This window comes from Agelaius tricolor, unplaced genomic scaffold (genome assembly GCF_023055355.1).
Source record: "Agelaius tricolor isolate 1412-34295 unplaced genomic scaffold, bAgeTri1.0.p SCAF_10, whole genome shotgun sequence".
Taxonomy (NCBI): domain Eukaryota; kingdom Metazoa; phylum Chordata; class Aves; order Passeriformes; family Icteridae; genus Agelaius; species Agelaius tricolor.
The window spans coordinates 10,017,278-10,040,251 of NW_027269270.1; the positions used below are offsets into that span (position 1 = coordinate 10,017,278).

Sequence of the window (22,974 nt, forward strand, 5' to 3'; positions counted from 1 at the left end):
GCGACGTAATATTCAAAGCAAAATTAGGTTCATAGCAGCTGTCTCCTGCAGGATATATTGCAGAAGCAGCCATCAGCTTGAGATGTCATTCACCTGCCATCCAGATCAGCAGGAAGAGTCTCCATCTCTTGGAGGGATAAAGGGAAAAAAGGGAAATGAGTGGCCCCAGTCTCTGCTGAGCAGCTCCCAGTGAGTGGCTGCTTTTGGAGCAGCCCCACAGCAGAGTGCACCAGGCTGATCCCACACAGCTGAAGGCACCTGGCCCTGCTGAGGGAAGCAAAGCTCGTTAGCAATTAGGTCACAAGTCAATCCAGGAGCTGGTCACTTGTAGCTTCCAATTTAGTGCTCCTCAAGGGAGGACTTTAACACCATCAAATCGCCTCCAGAGAGACTGGCCCTACTTAAAGCCCATTGAAGTGCAAAGAAACTGTCAGTGAGTGGTTTTATTTGAGCAGCCCAGTCAAGTTCTAAATCCAAAGAGCATGTGGGAAGATCTGGGCAGCCATGCTGGGCTGCACCCTTCCCAGGAGTCTGCTGCCTGCTGCCACACATTGCCAGCCCATGGGGACCAAATGAAGGTGATAGGCTGATGGGGCAATGGAGAGGCTTTCACAGACACCACTGGGGTTTCTCTTTTTTTTTCCCCCTCCTTTTTTGAGGGGCAGTGGAATCCAACAGCTGTAAAGAACACACCCTTCACCTTTAACTTTAATTAAAATAGAGTTTATTAGCTTTTCTTTTAATACAAACATGAGAAAGAAAAACCACCTGAAGATGTAGTGTTATTTTCAGTATTGAATTGTGATCAATACCTGAAGTGCCAAGTCCCGTGGGTTTGGGAGCCAGGGGCTGGCATATTTGCATACTGCAAAAGGCTGTATGCATCACTTGAACAGCAGAGTGCAGCCACACTGATGATGGCACTCACACAGCCCCACTCCCAAAGGCAGATGGACTTGTTGTTACACTCAGTGTAAGTTTCTGGGCCTTGGCCATAAGAGGAAGTGCACAAAACCCGTGTCATTCAGAGGGAAATCTGCTCCTAGGACACTGCCTAGAACCTATTTGGATCCAAGAAGGGAAGATACTACAAAGACTTGTAACAGGAAGAGTCTACAATAATACTTATCCTGTTTAGAGTTCAGTTTCAGAGCTCGAAAGTAAGCTCTGTTCTAAAGTCTCAGAAAGAGCAAACCCCAAGCCTCTAGAGCAGTTGCACAAGATAAAATTCACTTTGGGAAAAAAAAAAGGTTTATAGAAAGCTTTTTGATAATTCTCAGTTGAACACAATATCTTTCCATCTACCTTGATAGGTAGTCCAGGATTCTCAAACTCATTATTGTCTCATTATGAATGTAACTTCCTCCCAGGAAACTGAAACCCGAGGAGAGCCAGATGGATGCACAATATCAGCTTTAGGAACTCACTGTATATAGCACAAGAGATCTGCAGTAGAACTCAGAGAAGCAGTGCTGCACACACGCCATTCACCACTGGATTGCTACACTGTTTGGGATGGTGATGATGTTTCCAGACCAACTTTTTCATTCAATGCCTCAGAAAAATACACAGATTACATCTCTTCCAGAGCAATATAAGTATTAGAAAATGAGAGAAGCACCATAATTCACAAGAAATGCAGCATGGACCCTATACATTTTAACAATACATAAAACCGTATCTCTGCCCCCAGTCAAAACATTCAAAGTCTTTTGACAATCTTTACTGGAGTGAAGTTGTGGGTGCAGAGGTGGAATTCCTTCCTGCTGGGCAGCTTCTTGGTATGAACACATCACCAATAATAGCAGCTTTTAGTAGCCAAACCAGGGAAAAGCCATCAACACGTGTCTATGCTACTGTTTTCAGCTCCAGAGCGGCTTTATACTTTAAGAGTCCCATGTGTTGTTTTTGTTAACACTGCATTGACCTGAAATACAAATGCAGTGAAGACTCTGGATGACAGGGGAGAGGAGGGAAGAACATTGTAACTATAGTCATGTGGTTAGTGTTTAAATTCTAAAATTTAAAACTACTTATTATTAAAAACCTCAAGAGTTCACAGCTATAGGCCTACATAGTAAGCAAACATCTGTGGGGGAGAGAAGGAGAAAAGTTTGTTTTTGCACCTCTGGATACATCAGAAGGAGGAGAGAGTTGATTTGACAAAGGTCTTGTCTTTTGCACCAAGTGTGTTCCTCAAGCGCTGGGCTCCCTTGGCTGGCTCACTCTCGCCTCCCCTTGCTGAAGCCACCATCCGGGCTGGCTGGCGTGCATGGAGTGGTGATTCCTGCGGCTCCTGGGACGCTGCTCCTGGTGCTGCTCCTCGCTCTCTCCTCACGAGAGGATGGCATTAGAACGGCGGATACCAACCAAGTTATCAGCACTGAAAGATCGTCTCATAGCAGCTTTGGACAAGTCTTTGTATTTGTCTTCACACAGCCGGGAGATTGCCTGCACAGCACACACACAAAATGCAAAACCCGCATTAGGAAGGTCTGAACGTTCCAAGGGAGGTTTTACATGTGCAATTCCAACAGCACAGGTGCTCTGCAGCAGTGACACTTCTGGCTTTTCTCCAGAATGACAACAGATAAGGACTACTCTGGAGGGAGAACAGTAATGGCATCTGTCCCCAGGTAAACACAAGCCATCAGGAAGGTAGACCTAAAGAAGGTGAGTGGTTTCCACGTGCAAGTATCTTCTTTATTTTACTAGTCTCACTATCTAATGAAAAACTTGGATCCAGTTCAGACTTAAGCTTGTGGAAGTTATGTTGAAAATGACCCCAGTAGCTGGGTCTGGTGCACGCAGCAGCACAAAAAATTTATTTCAACAGTGCAGAAACGCACACAGGCATTTCTCTGAGAGAAAAGGTTCAAACTGAAAAGCTTTCTGTGCTCCCTTGGGCATCTTACACTTGGCCACTCAGGACAAGCAAGCCAAGGAAATGTATTTCTATTGGGGTGTCTGTTTTGCCTTTACCTTCTCTACTCCCTCACTCCCAACATTTTCTCTCTTACCAGGATCACCCCCATGATCTGAGATGGGAGGGCAGCCATGGTACTTTACTATAGCAATTAAATATTAGCACATGTAGACAATCCAGTGTTGAATTGCTTTTTCATGAATTTATTGGCTTGCCTTTGCCCTGCTTATCTAGCTGTTCTAGTAACAAGCCTAATTATTTAAATCCTAATAAGACAATTGTCAAAAAAATACTGTGTCTCCTCCCCTGCAAGATCTGTTTCTGATTGGAGCCTTCAGGCATTATCAATGCAAATTAATAAGGATACCTGTAATAAAAAAAACAAACTGAATTTCAGCCCTGAACATTTACTTCCATTAATAATTTACCACCTATCACCAGATGAACTTTCAGAGTCCTGTGATCAGCTACAAGCCTGCACCTTCCCTTTAAGGCAGCACCCATTCAGCACAGCCCAGTGTTCTGCAAGTTCAAAAGGTGAAAAGCACTCTGAGCATGAATAAAGTTCTAAGTGTATTTTAAAATAATTATTTACATTTATTTCTGCCGACCTTCTGGAGGCATGCATTTGGCTCAAGAGTGGCATTCTTTGAGACACTGGCGGCATGAGCTCCTGGTGCAAGACCAGACAGACTCTCCATCCTGCTCTAATGCTAGCACATCAATCACACAGCAACCTGTGTTGACATATTTAGCCCCAGTTGCCCATATGGTGTAAATCAGTTTTCAGTTTCTGGAATTCACTAATTCACTGCTTTATACAGGCTCCTATCAGCTGCTTATATGCTTCTAAACGAAAAGTAGAATAAAAAATTTTAGCAAATAGTCTAAATATTTATCATATTTTAGAATTAAACCCCAAAATGTCCAATATACATGCATTAGTAAGTGCATGATAGCAAATTACAAAGTGGTCTGAAAATTACTCTGGTTTTAAATACCAAGCCCCCAAATACTAAGAAAGAAGAAACAAAACAGGCTCACAATCTGTAAATCATCCACTTATGCCCTGGCACTGAGCAGTTCAGTAAACAATTTCCTGTGGACTATGAACTGCCCTACAACCACATTTACAATTAGTGACAGTGTTAGCTTAAAGTGCAAGTAACAAGGGTGAGACAAAGCAGAAGAGCTGCATTGCTTAACTTTAAATAGAGGAATTCATAGGCATATCATACTTCTCATTCCAAAGGACCAGGAGGGATCCCACTTACTCCTGAAGTTCAGGCATTTATGGGACAAAATAAAATCCCTAGCCCTTGGCAGAATTATTGGGGGTGGACAATGGAACAATATAAGCCAAGAATCTGCAGCACACCCCTCTCTGAAAGGGACTGTGGTATCAGTGTGTACAGGGCCTGTGGTAATGCTTTTGTTGAAAGGTCAACAAAACAACATGCAGAGTCATCAATTAAACCTGGACAGATGAAAGGTTGCATTGATTCAACAGAAATTTCCCTGGGAACCCAGGTAATTTGTATATTTTCAAAAAGTCTTACATATCTCCAGCAACTAGGAAGACTGACTCTGCAGAAGTTAAAGCTTTTTAAAATGAGCCTTCATGCCAGGAAGGCTGCAGGGCCTCCCCACAAGGGCAGCCTTTCCATGGAGCAGAAAGGGACAGTAATCTGCATTTACACTCCTCTGGGCATTCTGAAGGGTTCCCAACAAGGGGCTATTCCAAGAGTTTATCTTAAAGCAACGTTTCTTGGTAAAGGTGGGAAGCCACAATTTATTTCTGCAGCTGCCCCCAGATAAATTGTTTATTAAAGCATGAGAGCAGTAAGAGTGCTCTCTCTAAATCTAAAAGCAGCTGTGCAGTGGGATGCAGTGGGAAACCTTCAGCTGGTAGTATTTAGAAGGGTCCGAGTGTGACTGTCTCTAGGTGCTTGGAATACAGACTGTGACCAGGGAAGGACAGACAATCCATTACATATGACACTAATCCTTTCAGTCTTAAGTAGCCTAGCTGAACTAGGGTTCCCAAAATAACATCCATTTTATTCTGCTATCTGCTAGACTTTTGTAATCTCTTCCAAAACCCTTCCTTTCTCAGAATTCTAGCTTAGCCTATGTATAGTTTTAGAAGTGCTAACTGTATTTATAAAAGGGTTAAATTACCCTGTAATACACTAATCTAAAAGCTTTTTAGTTTTTCTAACTGCCACTTAACATGATTAGCAACAGATGCTCTTACTACTCATACAAGACAGAGGAGTCCCCAGCTCAGCCACTCTCAGACCATTTACCTCCAGCTTCTGTGCTCTCTCTTTACTGAGAGGCTCCAGCAGAAAGCTCAGGTTATTGTCATCTGCTAGGGAGCGAAGATCAAAGTAGTATTTGGCGTAAACACTGGCAGGAACATTGATATTAAACTGCAGTAGCTCCAAGAAGTGTCTTTCCATCTCGTTCCTAGGAGGAATAAGGGACAGGAGACAAAGGAAAAAAAAGATTGTTTTAGCTGGCTGAAAACACTGAAGAGACCTCAAGCTTGTTTTAAACCCAGCAACTTTGAAACAGGTCATGGAGAGCTCTGCATTATTAGTTTCGAGAGACAGGTCATTCCCTGGTGCTCCAAACAAGGTGCAGCTTTTGAGTGCTGGCACCTCAGGCTGGGCTCGGAAGGCAGTGCCCTGTGTGCACCCGCCCGGCGGAGCGGGGAGCTTCATTCTGCCGAGTTCCATTAGTGCAGCTGTACAATTCATGCGCCATTCTCACTCTCATACGGCCCCACGCTATAGTGATCAGATGAAAGGAATGATGTATGCTGTTTATTAGCTCTGAAGAACTTGCAGACATTTTCACCAGGCTGATAACAGGAAGGGGGTTTATTGAAGCAGAGGCGGACTAACAAAAGGAGTAGGCAGATCACCACGGCAACAAATGGATCTATGAAGAGCTGCTGCTATTATCTCACAGAAAAAAGCCTCTTGAAGCAACATGGATTCATCTCCAATAAATAAATAAATAAGCAGCATTAGGTGGGAGAAGGAATTTTCTCCTCAATAGCATTAGGCAGGATAACAAAGTACTATGTCAAAGGGCACTGTCCAGTTTTTACTCTTGTCTGTTTTCCCTGGGCAAAATACTTGGAGGAAAGCGTGGAGAGTGCCATGACATGAAAAAACCTGCTTCAGCTACTGTAATGTGGTCAGCTAAAGCAGAGGTGTTCTACAGAGGAGAAACAATGTTTTACAAATTAACCTAAAAAGAAACTGGTAGTACTCAAACCCAGCAATTCAGTTCAACAACAACTCAACAACAGCCCCTACAGGTAGCAAATCTGTTCCAACAGAATTTAGCAGCCAACTGTGAATACACCAGAGGATGAGCTGCACCAAGTCAGTGCCAAGGCTGTTACTGCTTTTTTGGGAGCTTTTAAAATGGATGCTTTACCTATCAGTGCGGGGGCAAATAAATCAAGGAATCATCTGTGTTGTCCTGCATTGGGTGGTGGGTCTCAGTATAAATAGCAGCTTTGTGTTTCTTTCTAGCATAGCAGACTCAAGGATCATTGAACCTGGTGCCAAAATTAATTTCCTGTTCATATGGTCATAAGCCTATAGAAATGTAAATCAGATAATGTTTTGATGATCAGCTGATCAGAGCTTGATTTACCCTGTGAGTAAATGCTCTTCACTGCCCCATTTGTACTCACTAGGCTAATACATTTTAATTCTGTAAAAAATACAATTCTTCATTGGATTAACAAGTCTATTAACAGTGTTTTAAAACCTGGGAAAGGATAATGCCCATGTTTTGTCTGTGCCTTATTTACAAATATATGTAGCCTAAAGAATGAACAGCATGTGTCCCCTTACAAACAATCATGGCAAGATTAGCAGCTGTACTGTTAATTTTTCAGCAATTATGGATTCGGTCTCATCAAAGCTAGCAAGTTCTGACAAAGGATGACTTCCAAATGTCAACTGAATTTCCTTTGATTTTTTTCCCATTAGAAATAAGTAAAACAAACAAAAAAACTATCTCCCAAAACCCAAAAGAAAAATGCCTTTTATTAAAAAACCCCACCTTTGCCTTGGGCAAATAGAAAAGGGCTTGTTGGGAAAATTAAGATAAACACTTCAGCTATGTTGAGTAGGATGAGGCAAAGGCAAATGACCACGTGTGGCAGTTGCTAGGCCTGGATCTTGTATCCCTTCAGAACCTGGGAGCCCCCAGCTCCTAAAAAACTCCAAAGCTGTTGGGGGCACTGCCAGCACAACTCTGAGCCGTGGAGGCAGAGTTTGGTGGGGAGGAGGTGCAGCCGTGCTGCCTTCACAAGGGCTGCCTGGCTTGTAAGCACACACACACACAGAGATTTGCAAACTGGGTGAACTAAATCAGATGTAAAACCTTCTGCCAGTTCCAGAGTGGTGCAGCCCCTGTGCTTGGCTTGCAGTGATTCAACAAGAGCATCTGTCAGGTTAGTGAGATCCTTCTAGACAGAGAGAGCCAAGAGGAGAGTTCAGAGGAGCTCACAAACAGAACCTGCCACCAGCTCCTGTAGATGGGCTGTTCCTGCACAGGGATGGCCCACCCAGGGAGTGACACCTGGCAGAGTCCTGCCAAGCTGTCTTTAGCTGCAGAGCTGCTGGGATTTTGGGGGGATTTTTTGGCAGCATCACCAGCCATCTCCAACATTAGAATGAAACTGTGATTGAAATCCTTTGCCAATTATTTTCTCTCACTAACACTTGTATTTGGAATACTCATTATCAAATGACTGGTTTAAAATATTGCAACTACTAAAACTCACAATAACTATGTACCAACCATGAATTGAAGGTAGGCTTGTAAACTTAAAACAACTGCCAAATATTTGAAGCAGTTTTCCAAGGTCCCTATGATGGTGATGTTATCCAGCCAAGGAGTGCTGAAGTCTGCCCAGCTGCAGAGTCTGGGATGAACACCCTGTGCCACTGTCAGGAAGGGGGTAGTACAGTGTCTGCCCATACCTAAATTATCTCAAATGAGATGGGATTACAAAAATCCCATCCTCAAATTGGAGGGAGAAAGAAAGCCTAAATTCCATCTATTTTCCTTACCACCATCACTGCTTTGAAAATGCAAGTACTGACAATTTCAAGAGACCCAGCATTGGCAACAGAGGATAAATATCCTGGTTGTTAAAGATATTTTCTCTTCTATCAATTTGATTTGTCCCAAATAGGGCTAAAAGAAGAGACATCAAAAAGAGCAAGATGTACACTCCAGCACTTCTGGCTTTGCTGACCCCACTTCAGCCATCTCAGAGTTATTTGCAGCAATGCTTAAAGTATGTTCCTCAGAGAGATGAGTACTCAGGGCCAGGCTAAGTGGAGATGTACATTGTATAAAATCACTAATTATGCTTTCCTGAAAGCAGAGCTGGCAGTGTCCTGCATTTTGAGACAAAGAACTCCCAGGCAAGGGGTATGTATAAAACAAGTAACAGTGGTTGCTGTTTGAGATGTGAAATACTTTGAATAATAAAAATTGTTTTGGTGCAGAAAACTCCCTCATTTTTAGAAATAGAGCCCCCTACCTAAAAGGGAGAAAACTAGATATTCCTCCTCCTGAAGAGTCCCAAATGAATAATTACTTACTGTATTTGAAACATTAGTTTGGACTGAATCCAGGGAAGAGAGCTTGGGGCAAGAGCACTGCCCCACGACAGAGGCAGCCTCCCAGTGCTGTGTGCAGAGCTCTGCCAGCTCAGTCTGCTCCTGTGCTAGAACTGGCTGTCACTGCACAGGCCTGCACACATGCTCAGGGCACAGCACTGTGATTAAACTCAAACACACACAGCATCTCATGAAAGCAAGGCCAGAAAGCCTGGTGTTTTAAGCTAGACTTGTATAATTTCTACCTGTGACAATAAGAGAAATAGGAGAACAAGCTAGCAAACAGAATTAAAACAAAAATATTGACCTTCACTTTGTGAGAAGGAATTTAACAGAAAACTTAATGGACTAATTACAGTTCACATAAACACAGCTCCAGCCCAAAATATGAGCCAGGAGCCATGAGGATGAATATCTTCCCATACTGCAGAATCTAGCTTAAAGCTGAGTTCAGCAAGAAAAGACAGCAGAGTCAAAATTTCTGAAAAACTGACATGGATGTCTAAGACAAAACTACATCTAAGGAACAGCCTTACAAAAACAAGCAGTAATAAGACTGAGGACTTTGTTTTCAGCACTGTAAAGGCATCTAAGAACCGAGCCAGAGAGGATAAGCTGTAGCAGTAGCTGTGTGTAACACAGGCTACCACAGCTACCCACACAACACCTGCTGGCCAGCAGCAGCACTAGAGCTCAGACCTTGAGATGTTTAGGCCTTAACTGGACACACAAGCACACATCAAAGTCCCGAGTTATGGTTTACCTTGCAATTCTTCAAATTCTAAAACAGAAAAGGCAGGGGACAAATTTAGTTTACTTTTTTTTTTCCCTTCTAAAAAACCTTTTAATAAGACTATAAATTGGGCAGTTTAGTTCCATGGCTCATCGCTGAGATTAAGAAGGCAAAGAAAACTAACTTCGAAGTCACTCACACAAGTCATTAAAATTATTAATAGAGATTTGTCTCAAAGTAGGGCAATTATCCAAAGTTTCTTGAGGTAAAAAAGAGAATGAGGCCAGACACTAAATATACACCTTATATATATATATATCAATCATAGCAACAGAGAGAGATTTCTTCAGCATGATCACGTGCTATTTAAAAAAACATAAATAAAAAAAAATCACATACAAAAAAAACCCCAAAACCCCACCACTGCAGACTACCCAAACCTTGCAACTTACATGTCCTCAACAGTAATGTCCTTCAGTATTTGGCAATAATCCACATTCCACACAGCTTGATCATCCCAGACTTTAGAAGCCAGCAGAATAGCTCCTAGGACTATCCTCTTCCAGTTACTAGGGCATATGTCAATCTCTGCATAGGTTAAAAGCCTTTCCAAATAAACCTATACAAAGAAGAAGGGAAAATAACCAAACAACAAAACCCCACAATTATATGTGTGTAATTAACTCTGGAGCAGAGCTGAGCAGCAGACATGCCTGTCCAATAGGACTATTTATTACTGTTAAGTGTGTCAACGTAAGTATCAGTCATTACTACTTACACTTAAGAATTCAAATTTTCAGGAGCTACAGGTTCCATTTTTTATTTTCCCCCAAGAGCTGGACCACCAGGGCACACAATAGCTAGTGAGGTGAGAGTTTTGAGCAATGAGCACTGCTGCTTTGGGAGACACTGCTCCAGCTCTGTCACACATCACTGGCAGGTAGCAGATCACTCCACACCACATTAACCTTTCATCCTCACTAAGGTTCAGCACTTGTAGCTTAGGCAGTGAGACAAGCCCAAAGATGTGCCTTGGTCTTTTCCTCCCATGAGATCTCAAACCAACTCCAGGATGCTGAATCTCCCCCTTCCTTGAAAATTGATCTATATACTAAGAAATATGCACTTTCAAATCTGAATAGAAATTGTTTTTAATTTTTTATTCCCTCATCTAAATCCAAATTTCTAATGTAGCTTCAGATAAATTAGTGGGTAAGGGAAGTTTCACCTATTAAGGTCTAAGGGAAAGATTGATCTTTGTCACTGAGTTCTCTCCATGCTTTCTTCCCATCCTTGGCTTGTAGCCTTCAAATAGCCTAAAGGTGTTCCTATAATAACAGGGCCATCTAGTGGTAACATTAACTTTAAAAGCTAACTCCATTTTTTGTAAACACTTCACATAGTTTGCCCAGGGTTAGCTGTCATCTTGTTCTGTCAAAATTGCTTGCCTGTCTTTGAGAAAGGAAAAACTTCCAACTACTTTCAGAGTTTCAACAGCTCATAAATATTCGCCTTTTTAAATTACTTATTTCCTTATTAAAGAGAGTCCTTCAAGCTGAGTTTGCTTAATTGCTATACTGTCTTTTGGTGACAATTCTATTTTTTCACACTGTTTTTCAGAAAGAATCCACAATGAAGACTGAAGTTTAGTGTGCAACAAAGTGCAGTTTGAGAGACAGTCTAAAGTAGCAATTATACATGTTGTGGTATTTAAATTTCCTTCCATATACATATATGCACACACACACGAATATATATATATATATATATATAAAAAAATAATTGTAATTGATAAATTTTTTAATCCATCATGCTTTCTGAAATCAAACAACGAACTGTAATGTAATATTGTTCTTAAATTCTAAGCACCTCCATCTCACCTGGGGAAAAAAGTTATCGCCTCTTTGGCTTAATTAAAAAACAAGTTTGGTAGAAAGATGGCACTGATTGAAGGACATAATAATGAGAAAGATCCTCTCCTAGAGTTCCTACAGGATTGACTCTTGGTCCCTTTAGACTGTTGTGGTTAATATGAACTCAAAACTAACACCTTCCCCTGCACACAGCTGAAATAAAAAATGTCTTTGTGAATGATCTAATCACACCCCAGTTTATAGCATCCCACTGTTCTGCTCTTCTCAAGCTTCTTCAGTGAGTTATGTATTATGAAATAAAACAGGGTTTTATTGGGCAAGTAATTAAACATTATATATTTATATACAGGAAAGAGAATTGCCCTTTTATTTAATCACTTCTGTGACTACTTAGAAGTCTATAATGAACTCACTTGTACTGTGCTGTCTTTAGCAGGGTTTCATGAGATACTCTGAACTATTTCACTGCCAGCTCAGCCCAGATCTCTGCAGGAGGAGAGGGGAAGCCCTGCAGAGGCAGGAGCTGCAGCAGTGCCCTTACCAGTGTGACTATTGCACATTCTGCTGTCAGCTGCGCCGCGCTGAAGAGCGTCCGAACAAAGCGGTAGATGTGCTTGTGGTCAGGGTCGTGCTTGTAGTAGTCATCTGGGACCTCCTCCCGCTGAAAGAAAGTTCTTGGAGTTACTGAAAAGCTTTCTTCTTAACACTGACTCCAAAGAACAGCTTGTTTCTCCTCACTGAGGTGTATACACCCATTTCCTGTCACAGATTTATACCCTGAAAGGAGCAGCCTTGCAATATTGCAAACATCCCAAACAAAACACGGGAGCTTTAGCTGGTCTCTCTCTTCTCAAAACTTGTTTGATCTGTAGGGCCAACAGGAAAGAGCATGAACTACCATCATCACTGCTAGGTGCTAGCTATTGTCCTTGGAACATTCTTCAAGACTGAAAGAGATGTAAAAAAAAAATGCTTCTCCCTGCAAGAAAATCACAAGTATATACACACCAGGGAAACAATGGCTCTTCAAAAGGCAAAATTAACACACTTCATGAGATTCCTCTTCCAGCTGAGGAAGCACTGAAGAACACATGGCAACAATTCAGCCACAGGTAGAACTAGAAGGTAATTTACACTGCCTTCATAGGACTCATTCTTGAGAGACTCCAGAACAAAGCTAATGAAAGACTAGATTTAACTCTGACACGGTGCTAAACTGTTTCTAAACACAGGGGGGAAGAAAAGCTCAGAAATAAACAGTCTATATAAAAGCACTCCTAAAGTAAGTGTTTGAGATATGTTCTGATATTTAGCACTTTTTCTGGAGGGATGAAACTTCAAGAGCTCCAACTCTGCACACTGGTTCTGCAAGATTGATACTGAATAGATTTCTGTCTACAGTCCACGTTAGACCTACAGTATGGTCAGGACAGCAGCTGAGAACAGCATAGCTGCTTGACACCAAGCTAGCAGTTGTAAGGTAAGCAAAACAGCGTTTTCCTATGGTTTTGTAGTTTGAAATAGCTGGGGAGCATTGTCAAGTAAAGTGCAGTGAGGTAAGTTAACTTAGTGCTGCCCACACAGCCTTCTAATGCACCACTGGGTAACAGAGGTTACCTCTGCAGGGGGGCCATGCAACATGAGGAACAGCATGAGCAGGAACACTGCTCATTCCTGTGCTACTCGTGGTACAAAAGCACATCTGAAGTACACTTCTGCAGACTGGATGTCCTGAGGTAACCCAAAATGGTATTGTATTCCTCATCCATCTGTGCCCAAAAACAGTCACTGTGTCTTAGGACCCTGCTGTGGGAAGCTGGGGATGGGTGGGTGCTATCCCAGGTGCTTTTAGACTTGGCTCTGGAAGGCAGCTGGGCCCTGCTGCTGTGTGGTCTTGGCTTTGCCAGCTGCTTGGTCTTGCCTTGAACACAGGATTTGCCCATTTTGGGTTCTCTTTTTGGTGTTTTTTTTCCCTGGTCTCAGAGAGACTGCTGTTAGTGGCTTTCTCATCTTGGGAAGGGTATTTCTGGCCTTTTGGGTCTCTCCTTGTTCCCACAGGGTGTGAGATTCAGCAGTTTGGTATTTAGCAGTTATTTACTGTTAGTTTTTGCCTGTTGCTGTTTTGTTTATTAGTAAACTGTTTATTTTGCCTGTTGCTGTTTTTGCCTGTTGCTGTTTTTGTTTATTAGTAAACTGTTTATTTTGCCTGTTGCTGTTTTGTTTATTAGTAAATGGTTATTTTTTCACTTACATCTACTTGCGTTCATTCCTTATTGGTGGAAAGGAATTGGTTGAACCTATACATGAGGGCAACTTATTCCAGTTTACTTTTTAAATTGTCTCAAACCAAGGACACTGGGAGTGAGAAAGGAAGCACCAAGACCAGTATTTGTGACTAAATCCATGATAATGGTACCTGGGTCCCGTAAGGGTCAGCAGAGCCGGGTTTGGACTCCTTGTGACTGCATCTTTAGAAGACAAGGTGTTCAGAGATTGTTTCCTGCTAATTAACCCTCCTGAAGGAACAGCAGCTACCCAGGCAAAACACCATTGCTATAGAAACTAACAAGCCATGTGTGTCTTTCCCTCAGAAGGGTGACAATCAGCCCTAACTCTATTTCTGTCTGTGTGCTGCAGGAAGATAGGAGGGACCTTTAAGTGTTCCCCAGAGGACACAATGATTTTCTTCTCATTTAATAGGAGGGAGGCTATAGGAAAGGATCAAAGGATGTCAGGTTGTTAAATAAAGAAATTGTCTGATGGAGTTCCCCTTACATAAATAATTTTGAATGTGAAACAACAGATTCAGGCATTGAAAATCGTGGAAGATGTTTTACAGTGACTTCTCTGAGCCAGAGAGAAGTTTGATAAGAGGATCCATGTTTACCCCTGAAGGAATTTCCTACCAAGGTCGTTGACACAGAAACCAAGAAAGAGAGAAGGATAAGTAAGAGAAACCTGCAACTCTCTATTCCAAGAAGCTCTTTGTCTCTTCTGACCAATGAGTAAAGTGTAAACTTAGGAGTTTTTAAACAATGTATAGAAAGCAGGCATGCTAGAATAAAAAAGGATTTGAAGCCTTCTGAAAATGGAGTGTTGCTTTGTATTGCGACTGTCTCAACCATGACATAAAATAGTTTTGGTCCACACTTTTTGTTCTGAAGTGCTACAATCCATACAAGAAATCTTGAATGTAGCTCTTGTCCTGAAGTTCTTTTTTTTTTTAAATTTGAATAAAGACTTGTATTTACTTATATTGCACTGTACAATTCCTAGCACAGTTGGTCATATTTAGGGATGAAACTTTTACAAACTTAAAATATTAACTTGTTTATTAAAATCTGTTTATTAAAAATTGAGATACAGGAAGTAGGTTATACTGCATTCACTTAAGTAAGTCCCAGAGCAAATTCAATTTTTAAAGCTGCTGGATCTTTGCTAAATTAATTTGACATGAAAAACAAAGTAAGTGGTTCTGTAGGACAGGCATTAAGCTAGGGGTGCTCAAACTGGATGTTAAAAGCACATACTCCACTCTTGAGCTTCCTTGTACTATGAGGTTTTGCATCTTTAAGAGTATCTAAAAAGGTGTACCAGGACCAGTCACATTAAAATCACATCCTGAATGCTTCTTGCTGTTACTGTAAGCACATTTGCCTTTAAATGTTGCCTTTCCAGTTTTTTAAGGGCCATGCTCACTGTTGCCTACTTTGTGTGATGCTTCATGTATTATATTCTCCTGTCTGCAGTCATTTAAAAGGTTAGGCACATACCTACTAACCATGTCATCCTAAAGAAACAGAAAACACTTCTAATAAAGCAGTTATTAAAGAGGGAGAGAAAAGAGACAGACAAGAAACTTCAGACATGGAATAAAAAAGATTTGGGCACATGATTGTTCTGTTTATAGTCAAAGCATAAAGATCAAACATAGTCTGGTAACATTTAGACTGGGCTCTATTCATGATCTAGCTGATCTCAAAAGTCACCGTTTACACTTTGTATTTATATATAAGACACAATTTTAGATCAATTTGATTGTGGCCTGGTGCTAATACATTTTTATTACTTATATCATGTAAATCAAGATGTTACTGATATACACTCAGAGGACAAAAAATTACTTACTGTGAGAGGGTGAGATTTTTCATCAAAAATATCCAATGATCTGTCAGAATCTCTACAAAATAAAAGTCTCTGGTTTAGCAATAAGACTTAATTGAGAATACTATATAAAAAGGATCAAGGGACATATTTTATAGTTCAGCTTTTCCTAGAATATGGAATGGAGCTACCTTGTATTTTTACAAAGCATTTGAGTCCTTACAATTAAATATTTAAGATGCTAAACAGTGAATAGCTTTCCATGCCCTTGTATTATGCTTACTAAAGTTCTCCTCAAAATGTGAAACTGGGTGAAACTCATTAATAGAATTACTTCAAAAAGTCAGCTCTAATTCAGAAGCCTATACTGGAACTAGCTGTAATGGCAAGAGTGATTTGCACATGGACAGAGTGTTCCTTCACCCATCAAAACTAATCCATACCTCTGTACTCAGGAAAAGCTGAACAAAGTCCAAAGGCTGATTTGTGATGAGGTAAATGAGTTTTCCTCCCTCCCTGTTTTGGAGTTTTATGTGCATTACTGACCCTTCCACAGCTGCTCAAGAGGAGGTACAAAGAGAAAACACGTTCAGCATACAGTGACAGAGTTTTCACCTCCTTTAAGTTTCACCAGCTGTCACTGAAGTGACCAAGACCATATTTGACTCTATGATCTTGAGAGTTTTTTCCTAGTCTTAGTGATTCTATGATTTTATCCCTGGTTCCAAAGGAAAGTCATTCTATCTCAGCAAAGGAAGAGTTCACTCACCTGTTCTTTATATGGTAGAATATTGCTAATGTTACACTGAAAAAAAGAAAAGAAAAAAAGACTTAACAAAGCATTTTCCATGCACACTATTCCACTGCAAAAGCTGTCATTCAGTGGAATGTTACAAATCCATTTTGCAGTGACCTCCTCTCCCATCCCCATGCACTATACATCTCATTTCTGATGTTTAACTGTTTGGACAGAAATTGGCCAAATAAAATCTGCCTGCGAAGCTACTTTTACAGTCATTGTATAGGTATTTGGGCAACAAAGCAAGTGTTAAGTGACATTTTCAACATGTACCTTTATTTCCTGATTAGGTGATATTTAGTGCAAATGTAGACTATTCCCAACTCAAATATAAGTAAGTTCTCCTTGGAGTTACATACACCATTGCAGAGATTCTGCAGATGTTTTAACCCTGTCTAGTTTTCTAACTTAGAAACTGCCTAAAAATAAGAGAATAATAAAGATGGTATTATACCAGCAGAATCCAAGAAGTGGCTAAGAACAGATTTCAGTCTCTGCTAAGTGAGGCAATAGGTTTCATATATTAACACTCATCTACTGTGGAAAATTTCAGATTTTTTACTCGTGGTGGTAACAGGAACATTGTCATCACAGGAACCTATCATGAACAGTTCTGATCTGCTGTCAGCTGTACAAAATGTACACTGGCACTTCAAAATGGTACAAGCATAAATTTTTAGGCTTTTGTTTTGTTTTTCTCTAGAAAAGGAGAAGTGACATGTTGCATACCTTTGTCTGAAACCAAATTTTAAAGTAACAAATCAACTTAGACATTTCCAAACTCTACTACACTATTAAATCTGTAAAGCCTTCTGGGCCTCAATCTACTTGATAAAACTCTCTTCTCAATTCTCAGCTGGTATCATCTAAGTGCAAATAATTGACTTTCTGGCACCCAGAAAAATAGCTCCAGCAGACATTTACACTGCAGAACATAATTATCACCTACCTAAAATAACAAGTACCTGAAGAAAAGGCAGGAAGGCCAGAACTAAACCCTAAGTCAGCAACATGCTGGTTTTCCACAACTAGAGGGCAGACTAATATCACTGGAGAGTTCCAAACACAGCCCTACAACTTCTCCTGCAACTCCACACAAAATCCATGTCAAGTTTTTCCCAGGTCAAGAATTTCTTGATTTGGCTTTCAGTGTGACCTAAACTCCCCATCTCAAAACACTTTCAAACCCACATATGGAAACCCGTGGCACTTGGATGGAACCGGTCAGAAAAATTCTTCGAGAGCAGCGCAAAGCAAACGTTCGAAACGCCTCGGAAACGCCCGAGGCGCTGTGCCCAGCTCTTCAACAGGCTGGCTCCACAGACGTGATCCATTAGCCTGAGGACTATGCTTCAGATGCAGAAGATATGGATACATGAAAAAGAAGTGTCCAGATGCAGTGAAAAGTGCCAAAGCGCCAGGCCTTTGCCCAAGATGCAGAAAAAAGGGAACACTATGCAGATCAATGTTATTCCAAATATGATATAGATGGAAATCTTCTATTGTGAAAAATGCTCCGCACCATGTAAAGATAAAAGTATTAGTAATGATTCAATTACCCAAAAAAAATCCCAGAAGACAGAGCATTTGGGAAATGTCAATCAGATCCTATTTGTGGGGTCATCAGCTGATTCCCCAATGGTTCAGAGTTCTAGGGATTGTTGGTACTGAGTTTGTAACCTTTGTTATTTTTGGTTTTTATAAGTAATACTGATAAATAGTGATTGTTGTTAATATTATATGAATGCTTTAAAAAAGTTGTCTTAACCCCTTCAAACACTTCCTGTTGATAAGTTAATTATACTCAGACTTTTGTGTTAAGAATTATTATTAAGGTATTGTAATATTTGCAGGCAGCTTTTATGTGTTTTACTATGTCTTTGTGTGATCACCTACAAGACACATGTCTCTTCAGGATCCTGCCTTTTTGTTTCTTAACCACTCATGTGTTTGGTTTGGTTTTAACTACTCATATGTTTGGTTTGGTTTTTTTTATCCAGATTGCCAGTTTCATGGTTTTCTTCAGTTACTATTACAGAGGTACTCCAGCAGAGAGTTCAGTTGTAACATTAACTTCTTTTTTATGAGTTTCACTTTTGTACTAGGTAATTTCATTCAGCTGCACTTCCTCCACTCTCAGTGTCCAGATCCGGGCTCACAATCCCGAATGTGACCAAATTCAGATCTCTGAAGAAGAGATTTACTGTGTTTGAAGAATCTCTATCCTGACAGAAACTTTGGAGGGATTCAATTACTGGATGGTTTGATTGGTTTTTAACCCTAAGGGTTCTTATTCATAAATGTTATTTTTAAGAGTCTTGTTTTAAAATGTGTTAAGTGATGCCCACCAATTAGAGTTTGGGCTCTGGCCAAGCTCCAGCTCTACTTGGATGGAGTGATTGACAATCAACCCAGATGTTTTCTGCATCAAAACAATTGGCAATTTGACCATATATGACAGCTGAGCCTATTTTCAGAGGGAGTTTGGAGAAACATGAATCTGGACATGATTTCTCCAGTTTTCTGTTGTTTTAAGGTTTATCAGCTGTCACAGACTCTGAGATGACAGTTCAGTGTTGTAGTGCTTGGTAACTGTATGATTTCACCTGTGTTATTGATTATGTGTATTATCTAATTGATTCCTAATTGCTGTGAGTTTCTTCTTTACCACATGCATTGTTTTGCTCTTAATGTTTTCTCCTGTTCATAACCAAAGAATGTTAGTAATAGCAACTTATTTTGGTATCTTATATTTCTCTGCAATTTTGCAAAACAGAACTGATCAATGTTTTATTTTCACATCAGGACTCATTCTTCACCTCCGGGATTTTGAGAAAATCCTCCAGTCCCTGCAGGGACGTGGATTTGTTTGTGTTTTAACAGGTACAAAGTCCAGGTGGATTTCAGTGAAGAATGTGAAACTCTATCAAGTGCAAGAAAACGCTGGCGACTCCACAAGCAGGGAAGAAGACACACAGATGTGGACTGCACAGACATTCCAACCCTTGTGCTTTGCCCACAGAAGATTGTGGACTTTGGGTTTCTTCATGGGTGTGGGAATCGGTGATGTTGTAGAATTTTTGCTAGATGATAGTTTAAGCAAAATATGGGGTGTGGTCAAATGTGTGTCTGACACATGGTTGACAAGGTTGGCAATGCAGTGTTTATGGCTCAAACAAGAAGGGGAGTTTGGACCAAATTTCTCCCTGAGGCTCTTTATGAACCTCAAGAATTGGAAATTCTTGGCTCAGTGAAGATAGATTTCTATATAGTATTTAGTCTTCCTGGGTCAAAACAAAATAAGGACAAAATAGCAGATGTGACCCCAAATCACATTATATATAGAAATGTGACATCTTGGTGCAGTTTCACAGCAAGGATGATCACACCATCCAACAGGGTTCCATTGCAGTTACCACAAGGAGTCTTTTTCATTTGTGGGACAAAATTTGGCCCGCCAGCCCACCCAATGTCAAAGGTGGTCCATACAGGATTGGGAGACTTTCTTTACTGACACCCAACATGACAATGACAAGGGAACAAAGATGTAGAGGGAAAAGATCCGTCAGTTGATAGACCCCAGTTGTGATGACAATGTTAATATATGGAAAAAAAGCCAGAGATTTACAACAGCTTCTGCCCCAGGCAGCTGCAGGAGCAGCCTTGAAGCAATTGGATCAAACAGGGTGTTAACTGAGTAAGCACTCTCTGCTACCTGTCTCCCACTGAGCAATTTATTAGCTGATGTTCAAGGTGTGAGACAGGTGACTCTGCAAAACAGAGCGGCAATTGATTATCTTTTGTTAGTGCATGGACATGGATGTGAGGAATTTGAAAGAATGTGTTGCATGAATTAGTCTGATCATTCAAAATCTATTCATGAAAGCATACAACAGTTAGAAGATGGAGTGGCCAAACTCAGGGAAGAGAATGGGTCATGGCTGGATGGTGTGTTCAGTTGATTTAATCTTGCACCAGCATGGAGACAATTTTTGAAGAAAGGTGTGTACGTACTGATTGGTGTCACAGTCCTTTTAACATTTGTGCCATGTCTGCTTTAGTGTGTCCGATGGATGATGGATGAGGCTGTCAAAGGAGAGGTTTTGGTTCAAAGAGAAGGGGGAGATGTGGAAACCCAGGGCACTGGGAATATTTCTCTGTCTGCTCTGGGGTGCCCTGACCCCCAGGGGAGCACTGACTTTGACCCTCATCCATGGAGGAAATTTCCTAGACTTCAAGATAGACTAGAATCCACCAAAGTGTGAAATAGATTACAGAAAGTAGTGTAGGTGTATCACTTGGTGAGAAATTTAGGTTTTGGGATTTTTAGTATGTTGTGGATGGAAGCAAGAGCACAGGGTGTTGTCCTGGGTTTCTCCTTCATGCTTCTTCTTCCTTCTTCATGGGTTTGGGTGGCATTTTGTAATTGGGCAGAAAAATCTGCACTGGGGGCTCTCTGGGATCAGTTATTGGGATAAAAGGGAAAATAATCTAGGTGTCAGTTCTTAATTGGATAGTTTAGCCTTAAGAGACCTTGTTACAAGAGATTGTTTGCCATTTTGTGCCTTCTAATGAAAAGCTGCTGATTCACAGTAGTGAGACTGTTTTACTGATAAGAAATAATAAACACCCAAGTCCCAACATGAATTACTGTCTCAGGTGCCTTCAATGCAGACCCAGAGAAACCCACAGCTGGGACCCCCACAGCCACAGTGCTGACACACTTCTGCACTGCCTCCAGTGCCCAATGAGAACAGCTTTGAAACAGGACAGCCCATGAGCTCTGTGACTGAAACAAGAGCTCCCTCCAGCACTCAATTACCCAGAGCTCTACACCCCACCTTCCATGACCAACCTGCAGCAGCAGTGCTGTGCTTCTCTCATTTCAAGGGTGCAGTTGGCTTTGGAACAGACAGGACCCCCAGAAAATCCCAAATAACCCTTACAATGCCACTCTTCCAAGCCCTTGGTGATGAGAAGGGTCCCTTACCACTTTATTGTGCTTCTAAGGTTAGGCTGGCTGACGGTGCTGTCATCTATAAATATTGTTGAGCATGAGCTGTATTTTTTCGTAAGCTGCCCAGGAGAAACCTTGGGGGAAAAAAAGAAAAAACTGAATCCATTCAAGAAGGGGGATTCTGTAAGCTTTTGTTTAGCACACTGAATTCTGCTTTACACCTCAAGTGGTTGCTACTGCAATGTAAGCTACCCTGCAGCCATCTAGTTCCTATGTGTAAGATAAATTTATAAACCATCCCTTGTAATACACAACATGATTTTAGATAATTTACAGCAGAACCAGCTGAGCTAAAGCAGCAAGTCCTGATTTCCAGTTCTCTCCCATTCCATTCGTCTCAGTTTGTGTCCCAGTCTTCCCTCTGTGATGTACTCTATTAGATTTCCCTGTGACTCCATAATCACCTTCTCCCTTCTTTTACACCCTATACCTTTCCAGTTCCTGGCTATCCAGTTTAACATTTGAGGGTTTGTCATGTTACAGTTTCAAAGAAAAGAAACCTTTTCCTGACATGGCTCCCTTCACACGTGTCTTGTTTAGCATCTGGAATCTGGAAGCAGAGTACTGCTATTACCCTTACTTTTACTGTTCTTATTTAGAGCTAGTAATATGCTCCATCATCCATCCTAATCCTGACCATTCTGTACTGTAAGAAATCTTCCAATATAACCCTACCCAGGCTTCCCTGAGCATTTTCAGAGAACGCCTTGCGCTAGAGGTAGGGCATCATAATTGAGGGAGGAATTTCAATCAATTCAAGATTCATTCGTTTTCACTACAGTTTTTTTAAATGTCTTGTCTAAAACTTGAAGGTCTTCAATATGAAAATGCTGACACCCTTCAAAACTCAACAGCTGCCTGGGAATATCTCCCATTCCAGCTGAAGTTTGCCAGCAAACATTACAATCACACTTCACCTTGGTACTGGCAGACCAAAGCTGGAATTATAAAAAGAGAGAGAGAGAAAGAAAAGGGAGAAGAATCACCCCCACTCCTTGCATTATCATGCAAAATAAGAGACTTGAAATACCATTATCTTACTTTATCAGTAGACACTTTTGATATTTTTAAGCTTTGTTACTAACTTCCATTCTTACCTTTACTAGTCAATTATTTTTTTATCCATCTATTAACGACATTGCATCTTTTTTGTTTTGGCTGTTTTTTTGGTAAGTGAAGTTCCAAACCAACTAATATTTGTGGAAGAAGCTCAGAGCATAATTTCAGATTTTAAAACTAATGGAAAATCACTTGTTTATCATACTGATGATATTTGCTCATTATTCTCTTTTCACACTGGATACACTTTTTAAAATAAGTCCTGTAGCAATACTCAATCAGCAAGTCATTCAAGACTTGCCATCTTGGCTGAGAAATTAATGCAGTTTTATTTTTTGTTTTAAAAAATACAGACAGGTTGGCTTATATTTTCTTTTTTACTCTTCTGAAATACTTAAAACTGACCAAAAAAATTTCATTTTTATTCTTTTGAAATCAGCCATTCTATGCTTTGTGATATTGGGCCTGCTTATTGCTTAGAGACAGGCAAAGATAATTCAGTTTTACTCTTCTAAGGAAGATCTGGAACATGTGTAAGATTATATACGTAGAACTACTACAGTTGTTTCCTTGAATTTGTCTTTGGCCCAATATCCTAATATTTACACAGAATCCAGTTTACTTACATGATTTATATGGTTACTCTTCCTTTTCTCTCGCACTAGAAAGAAGGAAAAATAATGTGAACTGAAAGGTTTCTCAATTTACATTCAATAAAGCAATTCTATTAACCTAGTTTTCTAAAGTATGTGAATATTAAGAGTTTCAAATTTTATTTTAGGTGTCTTGAAAAGTA

General features: G+C 40.6%; 2 protein-coding genes across 2 annotated transcripts in view; one reads left to right on the forward strand and one right to left on the reverse strand.

Annotated features, from left to right (window-relative positions):
* Nucleotides 1-20,749, forward strand: part of PLEKHM3 (pleckstrin homology domain containing M3) — a 122,996-nt gene extending 102,247 nt beyond the window's left edge. Inside the window, exon 9 of the mRNA XM_071434696.1 lies at nt 18,986-20,749. The gene's annotated coding sequence lies outside the window, so the exon portion shown is untranslated. The remainder of the gene's footprint in view (nt 1-18,985) is intronic.
* Nucleotides 708-22,974, reverse strand: part of CCNYL1 (cyclin Y like 1) — a 37,430-nt gene continuing 15,163 nt past the window's right edge. Inside the window, exons 3-10 of the mRNA XM_071434699.1 lie at nt 22,805-22,839; nt 21,093-21,193; nt 16,073-16,108; nt 15,328-15,379; nt 11,741-11,860; nt 9,778-9,944; nt 5,236-5,398; nt 708-2,451 (exon numbers count right to left, since the gene is read on the reverse strand). Coding sequence (XP_071290800.1) covers nt 2,335-2,451; nt 5,236-5,398; nt 9,778-9,944; nt 11,741-11,860; nt 15,328-15,379; nt 16,073-16,108; nt 21,093-21,193; nt 22,805-22,839 — 791 coding nt within the window. The 3' untranslated portion in view covers nt 708-2,334. The remainder of the gene's footprint in view (nt 2,452-5,235; nt 5,399-9,777; nt 9,945-11,740; nt 11,861-15,327; nt 15,380-16,072; nt 16,109-21,092; nt 21,194-22,804; nt 22,840-22,974) is intronic.